At 46.6% G+C, this 24223-nt stretch overlaps 2 protein-coding genes across 5 annotated transcripts in view; one reads left to right on the top strand and one right to left on the bottom strand.

Annotated features, from left to right (window-relative positions):
- Window positions 1-3748, top strand: part of TELO2 (telomere maintenance 2) — a 43644-nt gene extending 39896 nt beyond the window's left edge. The window contains exon 21 of the mRNA XM_030545686.1: window positions 2996-3748. Coding sequence (XP_030401546.1) covers window positions 2996-3030 — 35 coding nt within the window. The 3' untranslated portion in view covers window positions 3031-3748. The remainder of the gene's footprint in view (window positions 1-2995) is intronic.
- The window catches only part of IFT140 (intraflagellar transport 140), a 244046-nt gene continuing 220397 nt past the window's right edge, over window positions 575-24223 (bottom strand). For all 4 annotated transcript variants that reach the window (XM_030545678.1, XM_030545680.1, XM_030545679.1 and 1 more), the window contains 12 exons: window positions 15613-15790; window positions 11542-11732; window positions 10295-10390; window positions 9664-9796; window positions 9429-9572; window positions 8774-8902; window positions 6850-7032; window positions 6168-6374; window positions 5471-5683; window positions 5224-5390; window positions 4677-4818; window positions 575-2546 (listed from right to left, as the gene is read on the bottom strand). In XM_030545678.1, coding sequence (XP_030401538.1) covers window positions 2340-2546; window positions 4677-4818; window positions 5224-5390; window positions 5471-5683; window positions 6168-6374; window positions 6850-7032; window positions 8774-8902; window positions 9429-9572; window positions 9664-9796; window positions 10295-10390; window positions 11542-11732; window positions 15613-15790 — 1990 coding nt within the window. In that variant the 3' untranslated portion in view covers window positions 575-2339. The remainder of the gene's footprint in view (window positions 2547-4676; window positions 4819-5223; window positions 5391-5470; window positions 5684-6167; window positions 6375-6849; window positions 7033-8773; window positions 8903-9428; window positions 9573-9663; window positions 9797-10294; window positions 10391-11541; window positions 11733-15612; window positions 15791-24223) is intronic.

Below are 24223 nucleotides of genomic sequence, written 5' to 3'. Positions count from 1 at the left end.
ATGTGCCCTAACCCCCTGATCATTTTTGTTGCCCTCCCCTGGACATTTATCCACATCCTTTCTGTAGCGGGTGGCCCAAAACTGGATGCAGTACTCCATATGTGGCTTCACCAGTACTGAATAGAGGGGAATAATCACTTCCCTCAATCTGCTGACAGTGCTCCTACTAATGCAGCCCAGGATGCCATTAGCCTTTTTGGCAACAAGGGCACATTGCTGACTCCTATCCAGCTTCTCATCCACTGTAATCTCCAGGTCATTTTCTGCAGAACTGCTGCTTAACCAGTTGGTTCCCAGCCTGTAGCAGTGCATGGGATTCTTCCATCCTACATGCAGGACTCTGCACTTGTCTTTGTTGAACCTCATCAGATTTCTGTTGGCCCAATCCTCCACTTTGTCTAGGTCGTTCTGGACCCTATCCCTACCCTCCAGCATATCTACCACTCCTCCCCGTTTAGTGTCATCTGTGAACTTGCAGAGGGTGCAATCTATTCCATCATCCAGATCATCATTAATAAAGATGTTTGAACAAAACTCTGCTTGATACTGGTCGTCAACTAGACATTGAGCCCAGCAATTTAGCCAGCTTTCTATCCACCTTACAGTCCATTCATCCAATCCATACTTTTTTTAACTTGGTAGCAAGAATACTGTGGATTGAGTGGTTCTTTGTAGAGGATGATTCTGGTCAACAGTTGCATATTGTGAACAGCTCCAGTGGACTCCTGCCTACTGAAAATGTGCATAACCTTAGAGCAGAGACACTGTCCACCAGGGATGGTGTGGGGCAGGAAGGGCTCTCTAGTTTCTAGTTACAAGGTGTCTTTTTCCTCAGGTGTGAATAGTCTTAATATGGTTGGAAGCTCTGCAAGCAGAGGAAGGAGGCTGAGCACTTCACATGCTGAAGTCTATTAAAGAGAACCTGTTGTTAAAAGCTGGAGTGTCTTGTTCTTAAAGTGGGACTGAAACGAGTTATGCCTTAACACCAAACTGCTCAATATTTGTGAAATCTGACAAAGGAAACCAGCCACTCCAACCCTCCTTTTTAGCATGAGGTAGTATGGAATGTGTTTAGGTGGCTGCTGAAAACACATTTGTTTCTCTTACAGATCTCTTACCAGGGATAACAGCAGGGACTAAGGTCATGCATGTTAGCATCCCCTGAGCAACATACGTTTTGCCAGCATAAGCGCTTGACGAGCTGGTTTTATTATGTCGCTGGGAGAGCTCTCTTGGCAGCATAATGCAGCTACATGAGCACTTAGTGGTACAGCTGTGCTTCTGTAAGCTTTCAAGTGTAGCCATTGCTAAGGTGACACTGAGAGGGAGAGACTGACAGGTCTGATCCTGCCTCCAAGTTTAACCTAGATATTCAGTCATGAGGTAGGGAGGCTTGTCTTCTTCCTTTAGGACAAAGCCCAGTGAGAATGGTCCTGATGTTTCCCTAGGAATATTTTCCCAATTAAAATCAAGCAAAGAGTTTTAAACTTTAGCCACTTTAAATCTAGGGTTTGTTAAGAAAACTGTGCAGGATAAATTACTCAAACTCCAACCTACGCAGGAGTGGAGGAGGTAGAATTTCTTCTTCCATAACTGCAAGTTTTACTCCAAGTGACCTTTGCTAAATTAAATGCAAGCTCTAGAGGCCTAGTTAACAAGGAAGAAGTCTCCTACTTCTGCAGAAGGTACTGATTTGAATTTTGATAAGGCTCTGCATGACTCAGGCACTGCTGGACCCATTCTCTCATAAAATGGTTAAAAAAAGGCCTTGCTTCCCTCATGTTTTGACTCTCAGGGAACAGCTCACTGTGTTGTCCTAGGGGTTGGTCCTTTAACAGACCAGAGCTATCTACTGTTTGAGGTCTTGTCATGTCATTGCAAAGTGTGTCTTAACTAAACTGTTTTCTGTATGCATAGACAGTTAGAGCTAGACATGCTCAATTCAGCACTCACTTTTTTGCTGCTCCTGTACTCATGGGATTAGGATTAGCTGATGCCTTAATTATTATTGGACATTCATTTTTTTTCCTTAAAAATTTATTGAAGTATTAAAAATCTCTCTAAATTTGGACATTAAAAAAGTAAGATTAATAATAGCTGTCTGAGGCCCAACCTGTCCCTGGGCCCTGACTTGGTGCTTGAACTTTAACAGTTTTGCTTATACATAACAAATAAATCTTCTTGGTATGCCCCAAGCAGACTACAGCAGCAGGCTGTGCATTACTGAAGTATTTGACTTTCTGCCCTTAACAAGCCTAGACCAGGTAGCTGGGTGCTGTAGCAATGGCCAGGCGTCCTCACAGCTGTATGTGAATGTTGCCAGTTTACATAGTAAGCCATCAGGGATCCTCGACTTCATCAGCTACATCCTCTTCCACCTCCTTGTTGTCTTCCATGCTGTTGTGACGAAGTCGTTCTGGGGCAGGGTTCCGGTTCCAGGGGATGCCTAGCCCTCTGTGAACTGCCTCAATGGTCCGTTCATTCACATAGTAGGTCAGGTTTACACATGGAATTCTTTTCCGCATCTCTTCCAAGTATCTATAGGCCTAGGGGTAATAGATGGTAGGGTATCAGGCATGGGATATGTTCTTGTTATTCTCGTATGACAGCAGCATGGCAAAAAGCATCTTGATATGTTGCATTCAGATACAGTTTGCTAGGCTCAGACCTCCCAGCCTATTCAAACTGAGTTTCAAGTGCAGGGCTGGCTTACCAGCTCCCTTCAGCTACCTGCGGGGTTTGTCTAATATTGGTATTAGCACAGAGGGTGCTGCAGTCTCAGTTCAGGCATCACACTAAACTATTCAGTGTTGTTGGGAATTCCTAAGAGGCCTGTGAGATGACCCTCTAGAAGGACTACAGCCTTCCAGGTTAGATGAGTGATGGATACTCACCAGCTCTTTCCAAGATTTAAAAAAAAAAAAATCAAGGAACCAGGGACTTCGCTAACCCCTAAACTTTTAGTAAACCCTGAAACTTTTGCTTGTTTTTGCAGGAGAGCAACAACATGGAAACCAATCACTAGAATGATGAGTGTTTTGAATAAAAGCTGGGATTAGCATTGAAAAACCAAAGAAAGGGAGGACACGGATTTTCCAATCCCAGCCCCTCTGTCCAATGCCTTGATACCAGAAGCACTGTCAAGGCTACAGATGTCACACTTCGGTTTCAGTTCTTGTGAGGGTACCCAAATTTGTCAGACCCACTTTAAAAAAAAAAATAGTGAAATAGAGCATTCCTGAAACAAAATATGTAAAATTGACAAGAATATCAATTTCATTGCTTCATGGTTGAGCCTGCCAGCCCCAGAGCTCTGGCTGGAGGCAAGGTTCTTGGGGTTGCTAGGGTCCAGGGCAGCCCTGCCATTCAGATTAGTCCAGAGCCAAAGACTTTCAGGCTGCCCTACTCCTGAGCTGGGAGCCAGCTGGCTCCAGGAGCCTGGAAGTCCTAGGATCTCTGGCCCTGGAACAGTCTGCATCATAGAGCTGCCCCAGGTTCCAGCTCCAGTCAGGGCTGCCAGACTCGCTGTTGCAGAGCTGTCAATTCCAGAACACTAGCAGGTTTCCAATGGATGGATGTGTAACATTACACATTCCATTACACACACAAACCTGTTACTGGTTCAGGAAAAGTTTGATCAAATCTGCACTAGACTTGGCAAAATGTTTTGCCCACTGACTCGTCATTTTTCAGCTAAGTACATAAGAACGGCCATACTGGGTCAGGCCAAAGGTAGTCAAGCCCAGTATCCTTTCTACTGACTGGCTAGTGCCAGGTGCCCAAGAGGGAATGAACAGAACAGGTAATCAAGTGATCCATCCCATCACCCATTTTCAGCTTCTGGCTAAGATTCATCAGAAAATTTCTGAGTGGCTCTAGTCAAGACAGCTTGTAATAAACAGCATCCAACGAAGTGGGTATTCACCCATGAAAGCTCATACTCCAATACATCTGTTAGTCTATAAGGTGCCACAGGACTCTCTGCTGCTTTTACAGATCCAGACTAACACGGCTACCCCTCTGATACCTGTAATGAAGGGAGGGCATGATGCTCAGCACCTGGCTGGTCCAGAACAGCAGGTTACTTTTAGCCCAAGGCTTGTAATCCTGTGCCATTCTACACTCTGCTGTTTGGCACTTTCTGCTCTGAACAAATGACTCATCACCTCCCAGATGGCTACAAGTTAATGATTTCCCATTTTTTCTGGGCCAGCCAGGTGGCTGTCAGAGGTGCAGTGGAATTGCAGAGAAATGACCAGAAATGACCTACTGCTCCTCCCTCTCTATTAATGGGAATGGTTACAAGTATCCCAGGAGCCACCTCTGTATATGTTACTCTCCAAGTCTGTAAAGTAAATTTCTTTCTTCCACCACAGATTAAAAATGGATTCAGTCTTGCTGCTCCTTCAGCATACCCTACACTGGGATCAAAGCTGCAAGCACCACACAGTGCTTAGCAGTGATATTTCAGCTATCTTACAGGGCAAAGGTCAACATAAATACTCCAAGGGTAACTGTCTACTTTGGCACCTCTACACTTGCAAAGGTTGAGAGTGTACAACGGTGAGCTGCATTCCCTAGGGATGCAAACATTTAGATTGTACGCTTCTTAGGGCTTTCTTTGTCTTCCTCTATACAGTTCCAGGAACATGAATGATGCCCAAATAATAACTTACCATCTGGAATTCTTCCACCTGTAAGTAATGTTCAACCAGAAAGCCCAAAACATCACCTAGGCGGATGGTACTGTCAAGGTCTGGCTCATCTAGGAGAAGCTCACACTGCATGATTGCCTCTTTGGGGTCCTCAGAGTAAACTCTAGTGAAAGAATAGGTTGAAACTGTAAATATCGCATGGGGGGAGGAGACAGATTCTCTCTTATTGCATCTGGCTCTCAGCTGAACCACAGTTTGAGACCTGTGTATGCCCCATAGCCTCCCTTCTGTAAGATGGACATGCTCATAGTATCATAGTTCCAACTAGGGGGGTAGGCAGAGGCTTCATAAATCATCAGATGGGGCACTCTCCTCAAGGATACCTTCACCTTTTACTCAAAAGTCAACCTGTCATCCCCTACACCCATATGGTTCCCTGAGGCCAAAAGTCTCATGAGTGCTTTCAGAAGTAAGTTTCCTGCATGGGACTGTGTTGCTGCTAAAGCAGAGAACTTTGCTCGGATACAGATTTTCATATACATTGTGTACTCTGAGCACTGCAAATTACCTTCGAGCTTGGATGAATCGCTTGACCAAAGCCATCTTGCTTTGGAAAAGTGCTAGTTTGCTCTCCTGCTCTACAGGGCTTCTCGTCTTTGCCTTTGACAGGCACTTGAATGCCTCAGTTAGTGCTCCCTGTGCTTTCTCATAGTTCTGGTATTCGTCGATCTCCACCTACAGAGAGAAAAATAAGATAAGTGTCCTGTTCCCAGCTGTCACAAACCAAACTCCTCTGAGAATGGACAAGGACATACCTGAGCACAGGCATCATAAAAGCCAGCTAAAAGGTCAAGGGCCTTTCCCTTGGTATAGAAGTTAATGATGTTCTTCATAATCTCTGGGTCCCTTCGCCAATCCAGTGACTGTAGGTAGTTGGCTGCCATGATATAAATCTCCCTCTGTCTGGAGACTCCAGCAAAAAACACTATTTTCTCCGTGTCGCCAGACTTCAGCAGTGCTCTCATTGCCTGCAAACAGAGGGGAGAACAATCATTACTGTTAGCAATGTAGAAACATGAGGAAGAAGCAACCAGGCAGAGATTAGTAGAAATTCCTTCTGGATACCTTCTCTACAAACTAAGGTACAATTCTGCTGCTTCTACCAAAACACTCTCCCACAGCAGAATCACAAGGGCGGATGCCAGTCTTCTGAGCACATATGTCCCTACCTTGGAGAGTGAACAGGGAGATCTCATGCTGACAGCAAGCCCTGTGGAAGAGAGGGGACCTGCAGGGTTTGAGCTCTGAGAACAGGCAACTCCGAGTGGGCTGGCAAGTATTATTTAACATGAGTATTTTGTCTTAAACCAACTCGTGGTATCCCTGAAATTAGTCCCTCAAATACAATCATTTTACCTGCATATTAGAAGTGTATTTTGGAGCTCCACACCTGCCAATGCTAAAGGGTTCAGACGTTAGTACTGTAGCTTTTCCCCACTTATGTAGACTCACCTTCAGCTTGTTTCCTGCCTGAGTGTATTTCTTGGTTGCCATGTGGTAATTGCCTTGCCGCATGCAGCAATCGGCAACCTGTTCCAGCAGTTCTTTCCTAGACTCTTCAGAGAGCTCCTTTGAGTCCTTAGAGACAGTCATCTTCTCAGCCATCTCCTCTGTGATGGTCAGGTTCTGATTCAAGCAAAGCTGCAGGGCTTCATGGTACTAGTGAAGAGTGAGAGAGCAATGAACTGCTGCTAACTAAATGTTCTGTACCAGAAGGACCTCAACCACATTTAGCCGGCTAGAATTCAAGTGTCTGAGCATGCTACAACTTTTTAGCCTTTTCCAACTGTGTGAATGGGTGCATCTGAACTCTGCAAAGGCCAGATGATTAGGACTCAGACAAGCTGTGCTGCAGAATCTCAACTTCAGAGATGGCCCTGAACCAAAACCCTGCAGCTGAAGACCCTGATCTTTGAGGCAACTCTGAAAGACTAGGCTAGGCCATAGCTTTATCAGGCTGAGCCAAAACCCTGCATCAGGGAACTCTGAAAATTCAAAATCCAGATAGAAATTCTGCAACTAGGGATTTGTTGCCATGTGGGGAGGGCCCAGGATGCAACCCAGCTCACTCCTGAGCTCTGCTCTTCTACAGTCACATATTGCAGAGTTCCCAGGAACACTGCAAAGGCTTTACCTTTTTGGCTGCTAACAGCAACTCCACGGCCTTCTCATGCTGGGCGTGTTCAATGAAGAAGTCAGAGCAACGTGCCAGCAGGGCTGGGTCTGACTTCTCATCCAGGTCCTCGGCAATCAGCTGCAGGGCACCAAACTGCTGTGTGGCAAAAGCCAGCTCTAGTGCTTTGGAAAAGTGTCCTGCCTGCAAAACCAGAGACAGCTGTTTTAGTTTTTCCCTCTCTTGTACTGATTGCATACAGGTCCCAAGGCAACAAGCCATTAGGAAAGAGATGCCAGATTTCTGCAGCAGAGCTCTGGCAAAATCAGCAGCTGCTGTGCCTCCAGTCTTTTCCTTCTTGATCAGCAGGCTCTGTATGAAGGTCTCCATTAGTTACTAAGGCCAATGAACCCAACATGAGGTGCAGAGAAACGAACAGTAGCCCTTCCCAGCTGCCATGACCTACGTGCCTGGCATTCTGCTGCAGAGCTACCACGCTATAAATTCAGAGAGTGGGGACCTGCTGGATGTCCAGAGACTCAGAGGATTCTCTGTATTCTGCCTCTAGTACAGCACTTGGTGCAGAACTTGTCTGCTCAATTTCAGCAGGCAGACAGAGGAAAGGAGGCTTGCACAGCTAAGTAGCAACCCCTATTAGTTGATATATAAAAAGCACTGATTGCCTGTGCTGGGAGTCTCCTGCAGTGATGCAGCACCTTCCCTACCAATACTGTCTTGTAGTGAATGCGGGCTGATTTATTGGCATTGGACAAATGCGGCTGGAGGCTACAAAGTACAAGAGTGAGTTCATCTCCCAGACATCATCTGAAATGTGATGTATGTCACAAGTGAAGTGAAATAGGTGGACTCAGTCAAGTCCCCTGGGAACACATATTGATATTACCAAAGCCATCACTCAGTTTGATACTGATTAAAGATTAAATATGATGAAATTTAATAAGGACAAATGCAAAGTACTCCACATAGGAAGGAACAATCAGTTGCACAATACAAAATGACTACCTATGAAGGAGTACTGTAGAAATGGGTCTGGGGGTCATAGAGGATCACAGGCTAAATGCGAGTCAACAATGTAACATCGTTGCCCCTCCATCTCCCCCCCAAAAGCAAACATAATTTTGGCATGTATTAGCAGGAGTGTTGTAAGCAAGACACTGGAAGTCATTCTTCTGCTCTACTCCACTCTGATAGGGCCTCAACTGGAGTATTGTGTCCAGTTCTGGGTGCCACATTTCAGGAAAGGTGGACAAATTGGAAAAAATAAACAGCAACAAAAATGATTAAAGGTCAGGAAAACATAACCTATGAGGGAAGACTGAAGAAACTGGGTTTGTTTAGGATGCAGAAAAGAAGACTGAGGGGGGACGTGATAACAGCTTTCAAGTACGTAAAAGGTTGTTACAAGGACGAGAGTGAAAAATTGTTCCTGTTAACCTCTGACGATAGGACAAGAATTAATGGGCTTAAATTGCAACAAGGGAGGTTTAGGGTGGACATTAGGAAAAACTTCCTATGGAGTAATTAAGCACTAGAATAAATTGTCTAGGGAGGTTGTGAATTTCCACCACTGGAGATTTTTTAAGGAGAGGTTAGACAAACACCTGTCAGGGATGGTCTAGTAAATTATTAGGTAGTCCTGCCTTGATTGCAGGGGACTGGACTAGAGGAGCTCTTAAGATCCCTTTCCATCCTACAGTTTTATGATTCTATTATTAGAATAGCAAGTACTGCTGCAGGTCAGTTTGAGAGGCACTGGCAGAGCTGTAGGGGGGCCCCAGGAATGGATTAACAAGGGGTGCTGCACATCAGCATTGGATTGACCAGAATGGATACAGATAATCAGATATTCAGCTGATTTGGGAGCTGTCCACTGTAGTGTCTTGGTATCCATTGAAAGCTTTATACTTTGCTGAGTCAGAGTTACCTTGTGGTACAACATGACTGCTCTGTCCATTTGTTCTCCCTTCTCTTCATAATAGCAGGCTGCCTCTATCATGTCTTCTGGGGAACTCAGCAGAGCCAGATTCATCAGCTGGTCATCCAGATTGTTCTCCTGCTCAAAAGTAAAGATCCATCTTCAAACAAATACTCCATCTATGATTACTTCCAGTGTCATTAATTACCTACCCTACAGTTTTATATTGCCACCCATCACCACTGTATCAGACCACCTTCTATATAAAATCCATAACAACAGCAAAGTCCCTAGTGAACTTCATGGAGTTTCTGGTCTTCCCTTTTGTGGGATCAAAACTCTGCTTGGGGCAGGATTTTTGGTTTGTTTGTTGTTGATTTGTTTATTTCAGGAGAGGTTTTTTGGGGGGGGGAAAGGGATACTTGGGCTTTAAAGGGATGTCAGTATTGTGAGTGTCACATTACAGACCCCTTCTCTCCTAGAAGATGTGGGTAGAAACCAATATCATCAACTACACAGTGATATAAGCAAGCTGTATGTCATACTTTACATAAGGAGAAGGCCCACAGTAATCTCACAAGTTGGCTACATTTCCTGATGTACATGGCCTGAGAGATGCCATTGGTAGTGAACTCTTTGCACTCAGGTGTACATGCTGTCATACCTTACATAAGCGGATGGCATTGTTAAATGCCTGGGCCCTAGTGTAGAAGTGCACAGCCTGCTTGATTTCATCCTGGCTCTCATACTGGCGGGCCAGGTGATAGGATGCTGCCCAGTTTCCTGTTTCATTCGCTATTTCAGCAGCCTGAAAAGAGAGCCAGACCCTTCACATCATGCCCAGATTAAACACAAGAACGTGGACTCTTCTGGGAGCAGTGGAAAGCAGGCTGCCTTACCTTCTGGATGTTGCCCTGAAAGCAGTAAACACGGACCAGGGAGAAATAATCCTGAGCTAACTCATAGTATCTTAGTGCAGATTCCATATCTGACTGGCTCTCCAGATACTGTGCCCACCATTTCCACAAGCTCCTAGAAAGAAACAAAATAAGTGATGATGATGGTAATTAATCATTGGAACACACTACCAGGGGAAGTGGTGGATTTTCTCTCTCTTGAAGTCTTCTCATCAAGACTGGCTACCATACAAGAAGATGTGCTTTAGTCAAACACAAGTCATTGAGCTCAGTACAGGGGAAACTGGAAGAAAGTCTCTGGCCTGCGTTACTCAGCTCTCTCAGTCACAACTCTAGTAGCACTAGCTCGCCAACACAATACAGTGGGGCCCCTTCTAATGAACAAGATTCATGACCAAAGCAGACAAAGGAACAAATTTCCAGCACTGCATGGTAGAATGCATTAGCAAAAGTGTTCCCTACTAGCATGTTTCCTCGCTATTGAATTAACCTGGAAAATCTGAACGCCTGGCAGGAAAGTGTTAAAACGAATACTCTCAAACCCGAAACTCCTCCCTCAGGATACCACTGCTTCACACACTTCAGGTAAGGAAGGATGTAACATGGCACTAACTTATCTTTCATCTTGTTGACATAGATCTCCAAGGCTTGTAAATCTTCAGAGAGCATCCTGGGCACCTCAAACCTATGTGTGTCCGATTTCTCATAGCTGTGTAGAAAAAAGGCACATTAGAGGGTGGATATCTGTGCTTTGTGGCAAACCGCTCAACTGCTATGTTAATCCATTTTGTTTTAGTTCTTTAGTCTCTAGAATTAACAACAATACTAATAATACTCTGTCCTTAGAGAGTGCTTTTCATCAACTGCAGGAACAGTGCTGGCCCCCAAGTGCCAATACGCCAAGGTGCAGCTGAGATAAGACCAAGGTGTGGAGATCACTGAGATAAAAATGGGTGCAGAAAAATAAAAAATCTTATTTGGGCCAAAGAGCCAACATGCACATTGAAGCCCCCAAAATACCTAGCACAGCTGTACCAGGAATGATTTGGAGGCTGGGTAAGAGATGGTAAAGGATATTCAGTACAGATCTTGTCTCCTCACCTCATACACAAGTCTTCATATTGCCTGCTCATCTCCACTGCAATCTCCACTCTCTAACCCACAGTTGGAAAGTTGTTCCTTTAACTATACTAACCCATCTATCTGCAACTTTCTCCCCTCCTTCTTCCCCATTAATTGAATCACATCTTCTGCTCACATCACCTCACACACAAAACTCTTCTTTACTCCTGAGCTAGAGCATGTTGTGACCTTACACAATAAGGGAACCATGCATAAAATAAAATTTAAACCAGTATAATACAGTCTAAAAACAATAACTTCCCCACCAACCAGGATCTCAGCAGCCACTGAAAAGAATTCTAGGTGCCACATAAGCATCAGGTTCATAATACATGAGCAAATGTATCCCTGGGGTGCCAGGTAGGTCAAGGACTCTCCAACACAAGGGCTTATGCATACAACAAGGTGCAAAAGGGAAGGCTGGTCTAGTGGTTAAAAGCATAGGCTTTGGAGACAAGAAATCCAAGTTCTAGTCTTGACTTCACTGCAGATAAGTCAGTTAACCAGTTTTTCCCCTTTTCTGCCACCTTTCATCTGAGGATCTCAAACTATTATTGAAATAAACCTGGCAGTGGGGGAAACTGAGACACATAGAGGTTATCTATCAGTAGCAGGCACCCTCCAGACAGCCCTACCAATTTTGCCTCTGCTGTCCAAAGCAGCGTGCTAAAACTCGGGATTTCTTGTGTTCAGAACTAAGCTCTAGGTGCTTGGCCTTTTCTACAGGAAGCTGCTTACTAGTTGAGTGCAAGATTGCACTCTGCAGTGGCCTCCAGGTGTTTGGCGTAGTTGTAGTATGTGGTGCGCAGGTGAACCCGATCATGAATCTCAGCTACTTCCATAGCTTTCTGCCACTGGTCAGAAGCCTGGTAGAACATGTTCAGGAGGTCGTAACGCTCGCAATTCTTGTACAGCCGCTCTGCATCTTCCTAAAAGGAGAGCGAACAAACAGTGAAAAGTTATCTGGATTTGATGAGTACTTTACAGGGATTATAGCTAAACAGTAATGAGTGATAGCTTTCTGATTGCCTTCTATGATGAGATAACTGGCTCTGTGGATATGGGAAAGCAGGGGATGTGATATGTCTTGACTTTAGCAAAGTTTTTGATACGGTCTCCCACAGTATTCTTGCCAGCAAGTTTAAAAAGTATGGATTGGAAGAATCATAGAATATCAGGGTTAGAAGGGCCCTCAGGAGGTCATCCAGTCCAACCCCCTGCTCAAAGCAGGACTAATCCCCAACTAAATGGACTATAAGGTGGATAGAAAGCTGGCTAGATCATCGGGCTCAACGAGTAGTCATCAACAGCTCAATGTCAAGTTAGCAGCCCCAGGGGAGTTGGTCCTGGGACCCGTTTTGTTCAACATCTTCATTAATGATCTGAATGATGGATGGATATCACCCTCATGAAGTTCACGGATGATACTACGCTGTGGGGGAAAGGTGGATAGGGTCCAGAGTGACCTAGACAAATTGGAGGATTGGGCCAAAAGAAATCTGATGAAGTTAAACAAGGACAAGTGCAGAGTCCTGCACTTAGGATGGAAGAATCCCATGCACTTCTACAGACTGGAGACTGACTGGCTAAGCAGCAGTTCCACAGAAAAGGACCTGGGGATTACAGTGGACGGATATGAGTCAACAGTGTGCTCTTGCTGCCAAGAAGGCTAACGGCATATTGGGCTGCATTAGTAGAAGCATTGCCAGCAGATTGAGGGAAGTGATTATTCCCCTCTATTCGGCACTGGAGAGGCCACATCTGGAGCATTTCGTCCAGTTTTGGGCCCCCCACTACAAAAAGGATGTGGAAAATTGGAGAGAGTCCAACAGAGGGCAACAAAATGATTAGGGGGCTGGGGCACATGAATTACAAGGAGAGGCTGAGGTAACTGGGCTTATTTAGTCTGCAGAAAAGTGAGGGGGGGATTTGATAGCAACCTTCAACTAACTGAAGGAGGGTTCCAAAGAGGCTAGAGCTCGGCTGTTCTCAGTGGTAGCAGATGACAGAACAAGGAGCAATAGTCTCAAGTTGCAGTGGCGGAGGTTTAGGTTGGATATTAGGAAACACTGTTTCACTAGGAGGGTGGTGAAGCACTGGAATGGGTTACCTAGGGAGGTGGTGGAATCTCCATCCTTAGAGGTTTTTAAGGCTCGGCTTGACAAAGTCCTGGCTGAGATGATTTAGTTGGGGTTGGTCCTGCTTTGAGCAGGGGGTTGGCCTAGATGACCTCCTGAGGTCCCTTCCAACCCTAATATTCTATGATTGTATGATAGATAGTGCACTTCTGAGCAGTTAATTACTCCAGTCCACGGATTGCATTCCATAGTAAAAAGGATTAAGACAGAGGGATTTGGACCTACTAAATATACGTAGCCTGGAATATCAGCATTGTGACTGAGAAACTGGATGTTTATGTGAAAATAAAGAAAGCACTCAGATCACAGCATTTACTGGGTGATATTAACCAGGGGTGGGAGAGTCATAAAACTCTGGTGACACAACACTAATCCATTTGATAATGGAGGTTATCAAATGGCTCATATTGGAGTAACTTGCTGGCATAACCATTCTGGGCTGTGGTAGGAGAGAACCATTACCCCAGTTAAGGAGTTTGGGAGAGCTTTGCTAACTTTGTAGCTGTTTTCTCACCAACAAGGATTCAGCACTTAGAGATCCCTCTCACTCCACATTAGGTCCCTGAGACACAGATTATGTTCTTAGATTATTAATGCAGACCAAAACCTGATGCCTCTACTTATGTCAAACTTCCACTGACTTCATTTAGAGTTAGAGCCTGAAGATTTGGCCCATAGTGACACAAGCAATAAACAAATTTTAAATTGCTATTTTTAATCTTTGAGATGGACTCCTGTGTCAAGGACTTTTCCTGCCCCACCCAACTGCTTTCCAGCTGAGCTCTGTGTACAGTAATGGAGATATACTGTGGCAGGACAGAAGGAGAAATTTCTGTTTCCTCCTGATTCCCATTTCTTTTCAGAGAAGAATAAACCCTAGATATGGAAGACGCCTGTTAGGTCCTACTCTAGACCCTCTCCTTGCTAATGTAGGATTGTTTTCTACAGAACGTTTGCTAGTGTTTTTTCCCTCAGACTAATTTTAAATGTCCGAGCAAAGGGCCTTTCCCCACTTCCATTGAGCCTAATAAATCTCACTGTCATGAAGCTTTTTACAAATATCCAGCCTGAATTTTCCTAGTTATGCCTTTATACCACCCAGAACAATTCCTCCACCATTCATACCCTTCAAATATATGTAGGTTGTTAGCACATTCTGATCTTAGCCAAATTCTATATATTCAACTCTTTCAACTCTTTCCTCTTGTATATGAATCCATTTCAAGATCCTAACAATCTGAGTTTCTTTTCTTTGAACTTCCTCCTATTCATTCATATTTTTCTGGCAATGAGATGCTTAAATTTGAAAGCAATATTCCAGCTGCAGTTGCACCATGATGTGTAGACAGACCATGAAATCAAAGCTCCAAGATGTGGTGCCTCTGAAAACCGCACCCAAAATTGCAATTTCTTATCTAGTTCGTGGTCTCCTATGAACCTTGGGTTCTGTTAGCTGTGCTGTTTTCCAGCTTTCTACTCCCCACTGAGTATGATTTTCCTAATGTATTAACTTGTATTTTTCCAAGATATATCTTCTTTTCATTTTCTACCCATGTTTTTAACCTCTTGGACCCTTTATTATTTCTGCCCTCCCAGGTATTTGCAATGCTTCTCAATTTAGTATCATCTGTGAATTTTGTTAGTCCTTCTTATACAGATTGTTAATGGAGACATTAAATAAGAGCTAACCTGGTACCAGTACCTGGCTGCTTATCATTACCCTTACTTTACAGTTCTCCAACTAGTTTTCAGTCCACATGACAACGTGACTCTCAAAGCCAGTTTAGGTCCCAATTTTACTGGTGGAGTAAAGATACTATTCAAAGGGCTTGTCTGAACTCTCATAAAAGGTGTCCAAAGGGCAAGTTGTATTTTAACATGCCTTAGCTGGTGGAGGGTGAACTGTTGGCTACTTGCTAGGTTTCTCCTCTACCACCTAACACATATTAAAATTCAACTTACCTTTTCTACACTCCAGTTTGAAAATGTGAGTTAAAATGTTTTAGCTAACCCATTTTAAGAAGACACCATTTATTTTAGCCTAGACAAGTCCAGAGTGATTAAGGACAGCAGAATCAAGCCCTAAAGTTTGTGAGACAGCATATCAAATGTTCCACAACAGTCCAAATATACATTACCTAAATAATGTTTTCTTCATCTGGTATTTTTAATGCTATATATGGTTTTTAAAAACAAACAATCATGTTTGCGTGGGAAGATTCATTTATTATAAACCTATGCTGTTTATGTCTCATTATTCTGTAATCTCTAGAGGTCTAATTCAGCCACTCTCACTCATACTGAGTAGTGCCATAATGCTGACTGTAGAACAAGGTCCTACTCGAGTTGAGTAAGTGGCAGAACTGGGCCCTATATGTTTAGAAGGTGCACTCCACCCCCATTATTATTTGTTTGAGTATTTCAATAGCGGTAGAAGATTGACTTCCAAGAAAATAACTGTCAGAATCGCCCCTCTTTACTTTTTAGAAAATTAGTATTGCATTTACTTTTCTCCAAGATTTTTGCACCCTGCCCAGGCTTTGCAAAAATACTTGTTATTAGTTACATCGTCTTCACATGCAAGGACACATGCATATCTCACTCAGAGTGCTGACTGAGTCTGGACTTTCCTTATTACTAGAAAAGGGCAAGTTGCCACAGTAAGCCCTACCAGCATGCCCAGCTGAATCGCCAACATGGCCACTCTGGCTTCCATCTCTGGTTCTTGTTCCGCCTCCCTTAATGCCTTAGCTCCTCTGGCATGACCCATGTTTCCGAGGCAAACTTTGGCAACATCCAGCCTCTGCGTCTTCACACACATGCGAGCCATATTCTCCCAGACTGCCTCGCTACAAGAAATGAGAAGGCAAAGGGGATTTGTTATCCTGAAGAACCTCCCCACACGAAAGAAACAGGGATGGGATTCGTTGGAGAAAAGTTTTCTCCAGTACAAGGACAATCCTCAATGTACGCAGAGAATTTGAAAGAGGCAGTGAGAGGGGAAAGAAGCAGTCTGTTAGAACTTTTACACTTACTGTATATAGGCAAACAGATACACTACAAGAAGAGCTTGCACACACTTGCTGTGTGGGGACTAAGAGAAATAAAGATGGGCTTCAGACACAAAGATCAGTGCAAGAGCTGAGCTTTCACCAAGTTAAGGGGGTACTGAGAACTAGGATTTTGTTTCAGACTCATCTCTAAACAGAAGCAATTATATTTATACAGACATTTATTATGCAGCCTCTGGGTGGATTGGCATCATTTAAAATGTGAAAATTAATGATAATGCCTACAACTGGTAGCAATAGTCTCCAGCCAGGTACTGCTTATCATTTAAAAACAATCTACACAAAAAGGACAGTTACCTGTTCCGTAACTGGCGTTCCTCAAGATGTGTTGCTCAGGTGTATTCCACAGTAGGTGTGCATGCTCACCACATGCACCGGTGCCAGAAGTTTTTCCCTTAGCAGTACCAGTAGTGGGGGAAGCACTGCTGTGACCCCTAGAGTGGCGCTTCTATATTGCTCTATAAGGGGAGCTGCGCACTCCCTCCACCCTCAGTTCCTTCTTGCCAGACAACTCCGACAGAGGGGAAGGAGGGCAGGATGTGGAATACACCTGACCAACACATCTCGAAGAATGCCAGTTACGGAACAGGTAACTGTCCTTTCTTCTTTGAGTGATTGATCATGTGTATTCCACAGTAGGTGACTCCAAGCTATATCTGATGGAGGTGGGTAAGAGTTTAAGGGTTTCCGGGACGGCGTACCGCCCTACCAAACCCGGCATCATCTCGTGTTTGGGAGACCATCCTGTAGTGCAAAGAAAAGGTGTGGACAGAGGACCACGTGGTGGCTCTACAAATGTCCTGAATGGGGATGTGAACTACATAGGCAGCCACCGAGGCCTGAGCTCTCGTAGAATGTGCCTTAATGATAGGCGGCGGGGGAATCCCTGCCAGGTCGTAACGTGCGTATGCACGAGGTGATCCAGCGGGAAATTCACTGGGTAGAAACCGGTTGCCCCCTCATGCGTTTGGCAGATGCAACGAAAAGTTGCAGGGATTTTTGGAATGGCCTGGTTTGGTCTAGGTAAAAGGCCAGTGCCCTACACACATCTAGCATGTGCAGGCGTCGTTCCTCATTAGAGGAATGGGGCTTGGGATAGAGTATCAGAAGGAAAATGTCCTGATCAGTATGAAAAGCCAAGACCACTTTCAGCAAAAAAAGCCATGTGTGGGCGAAGCTGGACCTTATCCCTGTGGAAGACCAGGATAAGGTGATCGCCACCAGGGCTGAGGTGATCACCACCAAGTACACTACCTTCCATGATAAGTGGGACCAGGAGCACATGGCCAAGAATTCAAAAGGGGGAACCATGAGGCGGGAGAGCACTAGGTTCAGGTCCCATAGAGAGACCGGAGGCCTGGCGTAAAGGAATGTCTGATCCAGTCCTTTCAAAAACCGGGATGTCATGTGATGGGAAAAAACCCGAGTGACCATGCACCGGAGGGTGGAAAGCCGAAATGGCGGCTAAGTGTACCCTGACCGAGACGGAAGCTAGCCCCAGGGTTCTAAGGGACAGGAGGTAATCTAGAATAAGTTGGAGCGATGCGGATGATGGGGAAGTACCCCTTTCTCTCGCCCACCTAGAGAACCTAGACCATTTGGCCAGGTAGGTCCATCGTGTGGCCGGCTTTCTGCTTTCCAGCAGAACTTGCCTGACAATCTCTGAACACTTCCCTTCCTCCTCCTCTAACCATGGAGCAGCTACGCTGTCAGATGAAGCACAGCCAGACTGGGATGAAGGAGGCATTCCCCCCTCCTGGGAGAGGAGATACAGCCGAAGCGGCAGCCGAAGCGGGGGGCCACTAGAAGCTGCAGGAGGGTTCCGTACCACTATTGCCAGGCCCGATCTGGGGCTATGAGGATAACCCTCGACTTGTCTGCCTTTACTTTCTGAAGGCCTTGCCTATCAGGGGAAAAGGCAAAAAGGCATAAAACAGGTGGCCTGACCACCGAATCAGGAACATGTCAGAGATCACCCTGCTGCCCACCCTGGCCCTGGAGCAGAACTGGGGGCAGAGAGGATTCTGGGCGGTAGCAAAGAGATCTACCTGAGGAGCTACCCACTCTTGGAAGAGCTGCCATGTGACCTCCCAGTGGAGTGACCACTTGTACTGGTGGGAGAAAACCCTGCTGAGGTGATCGGCTCACGTATTGCGAGTACTGGGTAGGTGAAAAGCCATAGGTCTAGGGCTTCCTGGCACAAGGCCAAGGAGCGCATGCCCCCCTGCCTGTTGATGTAATACATTGTGGCTGTATTGTCTGTGAGGACTCTGACCATCTTTCCCTGTACGTGCGGCCTGAAAGCTATGCACACGAGGTTCCCTGACATTTATGTGCAGGGATCTCAGGGTCAACCATCTGCCCTGGGTTTGGAAGCTCCCCATATGTGCTCCCCACCCCAGGTCCGAGGCGTCCAACACCAGATCGAGTGAGAGAGGGGTCTCTCGGAAGGGAATCCCTTGTAACATGTTGCTCGGGAGGGACCACCATTGCAGGTCGGCTACTATGTTGGGAGGTAACGTGACCACCTTGTCCAGGTTGTCCCTGGCCTGGGAATATTGGGAGGCCAGCCAGAGTTGGAGGGGCCTCATTCTGAGCCTGGCATGTTGCACCACAGAGGTGCATGCTGCCATGTGGCCTATTATTTGAAGGCACACCCTTGCCGTCATCATAGGGAAGGCCGTGACTGAAGCTATGAGACTTTTGAGTGTCTCGCACCTGTAGAGGTCGTGGCCACCACCAAGTCTAACAGCGCCCCATGAAGTGTATGCGCTGAACTGGCACTAACATGGACTTGTCCTCATTTACCACTAGGTCTAGACTCTCGCAAGTGGCCAGCAGACATTCCATCTGGGCCTGCACCGGGGACTGGGACTTGCCCTTGAGCAGCCAGTCGTCCAGGTGGGGGAAAATTTGCATCCTGTTCCTCCTGAGGTGGGCTGCCATTACCGCCATGCATTTGGTAAAAATCCTGGGGGCCATGGAGAGGCCAAAGGGAAGGACCGTAAACTGGTAGTGGTCCCGCCCAACCCAGAAGCGGAGGAAGCACCTGTGACCCTCGAAAATATGGATGTGGAAATATGCATCCTGGAGGTCCAGGGCTGTGAACCAATCCCCCGGGTCTAGGGACGGAATAATAGAGGCCAGGGAAACCATACGGAACTTGTAATGGACCATAAATTGGTTGAGGTTTCGCAGGTTGAGGATGGGCCTGAGCCTGCCTTTTGCCTTTGGAATCAGGAAATACCGGGAGTAAAACCCTTTTCCCTGGAACTCCCAAGGTACCTTCTCCACCGCACCCAGTGTGAGGAGGCACATCACCTCCTGGTTTAGAAGGAGGGTGTGTTCCGGGTCCCCGGCGGTGGGGGTGGTGGAGGGGGGGTGAAGTGAACTGCAACATGTAACTCTTGGAAATGGTGCTGAGGATCCACTGGTCCGATGTTATATGGGACCATTGCACTCAGAAGGCAGATAAACGGTTGCAGAACACAAACTTTTTAACTGGGGGGCTTCCCTGGCAATGGGCCCAGTGACCCCCCCACAAAGAGTCAAAAGCACCTCTTCCCCTGCCTCTTGCCCTTTGAGGGGCCGAGCAGGACTGGCGCTGTGTCTCTGCTCCCTCAGCCTCTTAGGTAGGGGTTCATATTTGCCTCTAGCTGGAGGGGCCGAGGCTTGTGGCCTGGGTTTGTCCTTCACTGGCGGGACATACAGGCCCAGAGTCTGCAGGGTGGTGCGGGAGTCTTTCATCCCATGCAGACAGATGTCTGTTTGGTCCACAAACAGGGCCTTCCCATCGAAGGGCAGGTCCTGCATGAGGGACTGGGACTCCGTGGACAGCCCAACAGTGAGAGCCATGATGCCCTGCGCATGGAGATGGCCAAGGTCATTGAACAGGCCGCTGTATCTGCCATGTCCGAAGCCACTTGAAGAGCTGCTTTCGCTGCTACCACTCCTTCATCGGCCAAAGCGCTGAACTCCCTCTTGTCCCTTTCCTAGAAGGAGTTCAAACTTTGGCAGGGACCCCCACAAGTTAAAATCATACCGGTTCAGTAGGGCTTGATGATTTGCCACCCTGAGCTGGAAGCTAGCTGGTGAATAAACCTTCCTGCCAAAGGTTTCCTAGTGTCTTTATCCTTGGGAGTGGGTGTGGGTTGACTATGCCTCTCCTGGTGGTTTACGGACTCCACTACAAGAGAGTTGGGTGCCGGGTAAGAGTACAAGTATTTGTGCCCCTTTGCTGGCACAAAATACTTTCTCACTGCCTTTTTAGAAATAGGTGTCAAGGAGGCCGGGGTTTGCCAAAGCGAAGTCGATATGTTGGCCACCCCCTGGTGGAGAGGTAAGGCCACATGGCCCAGTGCTGAGGAGGACAACATGTTGAAAAAGGTGTCTGATGGCTCCTCATATCTCCTCAGCCTGAAGCTGGAGATTCGAAGCCACCCGCTTAAGGAGTTGGTGAGCCTTGAAATCTTCCTGCAGGGCAGGTGGTGGTGCCACTGTGGATTCCTCCAGTGCCAGTGAGGCGACCGGCACTGCCCCCAGGGTGTCGGATGGTGCCAGTGGTTCAACCCCCAGCTCCAAGCCCGGGTGCGGTGCCGCTGATTTGGTACCAGTTTACTTTTCCCAGTGCCAAGGCGGGGACATAGAGTGTACCTGTGATGCTCTGACCACTGAACGGGGTCTCACCAGTGCAGGTACTTGAGGCCATGGTGCCCATTGACACCACTGCTCCCGCCAAGGTGCCCCTTGCCACTGACCCGACTGGAGACCAAGCAGAGCCGCTTGATCACGGGGGATGGTGCGGCCCGGGGATGGGTGCCTGGGTGCCGAAGCCAAAGTCGCTGAGGAATGCACAGTGCCATATGAGCATCAGGAGTGTCCACGGCCATGTCGGTGCCAACCTCGAGATTTAGACCTCGACGCTGAAGACATGTACCCATCGGAAGTGCTGCTTCCAGATTCCCCCCGGCGACTATGGCTACAACACCTGGGTGCCGATGAAGGTTGAGGGGCGTTCCGAGTATGGTGTCTGTCAGAGCAAACACTCGAGTCTGAGCATTGGTGCTGACGGTTTCGAGACCTGCTCCTATAGCTTCAGTGGGAAGAGTAGCGCCAACACCTCTTGTCTCGGTGCCTGCGACCTCTGTTGGAGGACCCTCGAGACTCCCTTTCAGGCAAATTGGCAAACGGAGTGGAAGCCTGGTGCAGGCTCCAGGATGGCCCCTCGGAATGGGTAGGTATCTCATCCTTGGAGCAGGGGCTATTCCGGACTGGGGAGGGTTGATGGGGTCCTGGCGGTGGCTTCCCTTGGGATCGGGGATCTGTCTCAGGCGGTGCACCTGGCACCAGCAGGGCAAGGATGTCACACGCTGCCTGTGTTGCCTCTGATGTCGACGGCATTCTTGCCACAGGAGAGGCATGCGCGGACGGGACCAGACTATTCCGCTCAGTGCAAGTCGGAGGTCTGGCTCCTGAGCGGGATCGTGGGCTGCCCAGCTCGGGTCCGGCCTCACCCCTGTCCTTCTCTCGGCACCGCTGAGTCTTCCCTTGCTTCTTGGTGGGGGAGCACTGCCAACTAGTGGATGCAGCCTCGCTTCACACCGATGACGCTGTACCTGCCGAGTCGGGTCTGCATGCTGGTGCCAGGGCCAATGCCGACTCCATTAGCAGGGCCTGGAGTCAGATATCTCTTTCACGCTTCGTTCGAGGTTTGAACGATCTGCAGATTTTGCAACGCTCTCTTACGTGAGTCTTGCTCAGACAGCGAAGACGCTCCTGGGCATAGAACTGTGACAGGAGTCGCACGACTGGAAGCCTGGGACATGGGGCATGCCCCAAGCCAGGCAACTAACTAGAAAAGCAATCTACGAAGAAGAGTTGTACTACTAAGGCTAGAAGCACTACAGCAAAGCTGGAGCACGAAGTTACGACTACCTTCACTGGCGGCAAGAAGGAACTGAGGGTTCAGGGAGTGCGAAGCTCCCCTTATAGCACGATATAGAGGCACCACTCTAGGGGTCGCAGCAGTGCTCCCCCACTACGGGTACTGCTAAGGGAAAAAAACTTCTGGCACCGGTGCACGTGGTGAGCACACACACTTACTGTGGAATACGCATGAGCAATCACTCAAAGAAGAACTCAAGAAAACTCTTGGGTATGCAGATAAGCCTTGCCCTGTGCTGTGAAGCTCAGTGAGCTGGGACTCTGGGGAATTGAATGCAGTTCTTGTGCTCAGGTCTTTACACTGAAAATGCTTGGCTGCCAGTCTTCCACAGTTCAAGCCAGTAGTCGCATATCAGCTAAACTCAATAGTCAGGATGATGCATAGGAAATATCTGACCAACTATTGTGACTTAATTTAAAATTCAGCCAGAAATCCCAAAGTTGCACTAACAGCCAGCTCTGGAATGTTTTTCTTTCTTTGGATCCTGTGGTGCATACAGTGAGAATTTCCCAATGCTAACAAACTGATCTGAAAAGAGCCATTAGCACTATGAAATCTCTGTGAAGCTATAGAAATGACAGTTTTTGCTAGATGCTATCCTCACATCCAGCATTGAAATTAAGGAATAAATACCAGTACACAAACAGTTCATGGTAGATCTCATATTACACCTGAGGGTGTTTAAAAAAAAATCCCAGAGACAAAATTGACTTTTGTTCAGTCTGTACAGCACCTAGCACAATGGGATCCTGGTCAATGAGGGTTGCACCCTACAGCAATACTCTCTATAAATACATCTAGGGGGAAAACACCAGGGAGGCGCCAGAGCTATTTAAGCTAAAGGACAATGCTGGCACAAGAACAACTGGATATAAACTGGACATCAACAAATTCAGGATGAAAATTAGAAGAAGGTGTCTAACCATCTGAAGGGTGAGGTTTGAGAACACCTTCCCAATAGGAGTTGTGGGGGCAAAGAACTTACTAGCTTTAAGAGAGAACTGGACAAATTCATGAGTCTAGTTGTATGGCAGGGTTGGTTGTGATGGTGGGGATGAGGTCCCTTCCAATTTATGTTTTATGTTCCTAAAGCTCAAGCTTCAGGGCTTCAGCTGGTCACCAGAAGGGGTCAAAAAATGATTCCCCCCCCCACCCACAGAGCATTCTGGGTTTTTCAATCATCTTCCTCTGAAGGTCAGTGATGACCATGGTTGGAGATGGGACACAGGACAGGGTGGTCCAGAGCTCTGAGATGGAACCAAGCAGTCTCTCTCTCACGCTTAGCTGGCTGGTTTTGGCTTACATGCTCAGAGTCAAACTGATCAATATCTGTGGGGTCAAGAAGGAACTCCCCCCAGGTCAGACTGGCAGTGACTTGGTGTTTTTTAGCCTTCCTCTGCAGCGTTTGGATGTGGGTCACTTGCGGGATTAATGGGTGTATCTCATTTAATCAATTCCCTGATATTGCAGGGACCTTGGGCACTAGTGCACCTTAGTCCCTCCTATTCTCTGCCTGTGGCACAAAACAGTCTAGTCTCCTGCAAACTGTAATACTTTGATCTCATTTTGGTTGTTGGGTTTAGTGTGTGGGTGCTGGGGTGGTGTTGGTGGACTATGGTATGCAGGAAGTTAGACTAGATGATCTGGTGGCCCCTTCTGGCCGTAAACTCTATAACTAACAACAGCAACAACTTAAAGTATAATCAATTTAAAAAAGATGAATTAAATGCAGGATCAAGTCCTGCACCTCAGTCTCCTTTGCAGGTTTTGTGATTTTACAATCACATTTTTCTATTTAAAAAAAATGTTTTTCTTTTCCCTCTTGCTGTGGGAAAGGCACACAAACAGGAGGAACTGGCTAAACAGGAAACAGCAAAACAGACTAGACACAACTTACCCTCAGACACACATAGTGGAAAAAAAAAAACACAGAAAAATGTTTCCCCCCTAATCTTTCCAATGGGAAGATTGTGTGTTACTTGTAACAACAACAGGTACAAAATTTCCAGGGTGATGTCCTTTTAAATACAGGAGATACCTTTAAATCAGGCCTAGGATTTTACAGAGAAAATTAAACAGAAAAAGATCAGAAATAATAAGTCACAGGCGAATTGTCCATGGTTCAGATGTTTGGTTCAGTTAAAGTGCTAAAATGTTTAGATGCTTATACAAATTTCTTGCACCTGCATTGCCAGGACTGGACATGATGCAAAAACAGACGCCTCTTGCATTACATTGACATGTCCAGTCCCTGCCAGAAAGCAATA

Source organism: Gopherus evgoodei, unplaced genomic scaffold (assembly GCF_007399415.2).
Source record: "Gopherus evgoodei ecotype Sinaloan lineage unplaced genomic scaffold, rGopEvg1_v1.p scaffold_38_arrow_ctg1, whole genome shotgun sequence".
Lineage (NCBI taxonomy): Eukaryota > Metazoa > Chordata > Testudines > Testudinidae > Gopherus > Gopherus evgoodei.
The sequence above is the reverse complement of the archived record's forward strand: the minus strand, read 5'-3'. Positions and strand labels throughout refer to the sequence as shown.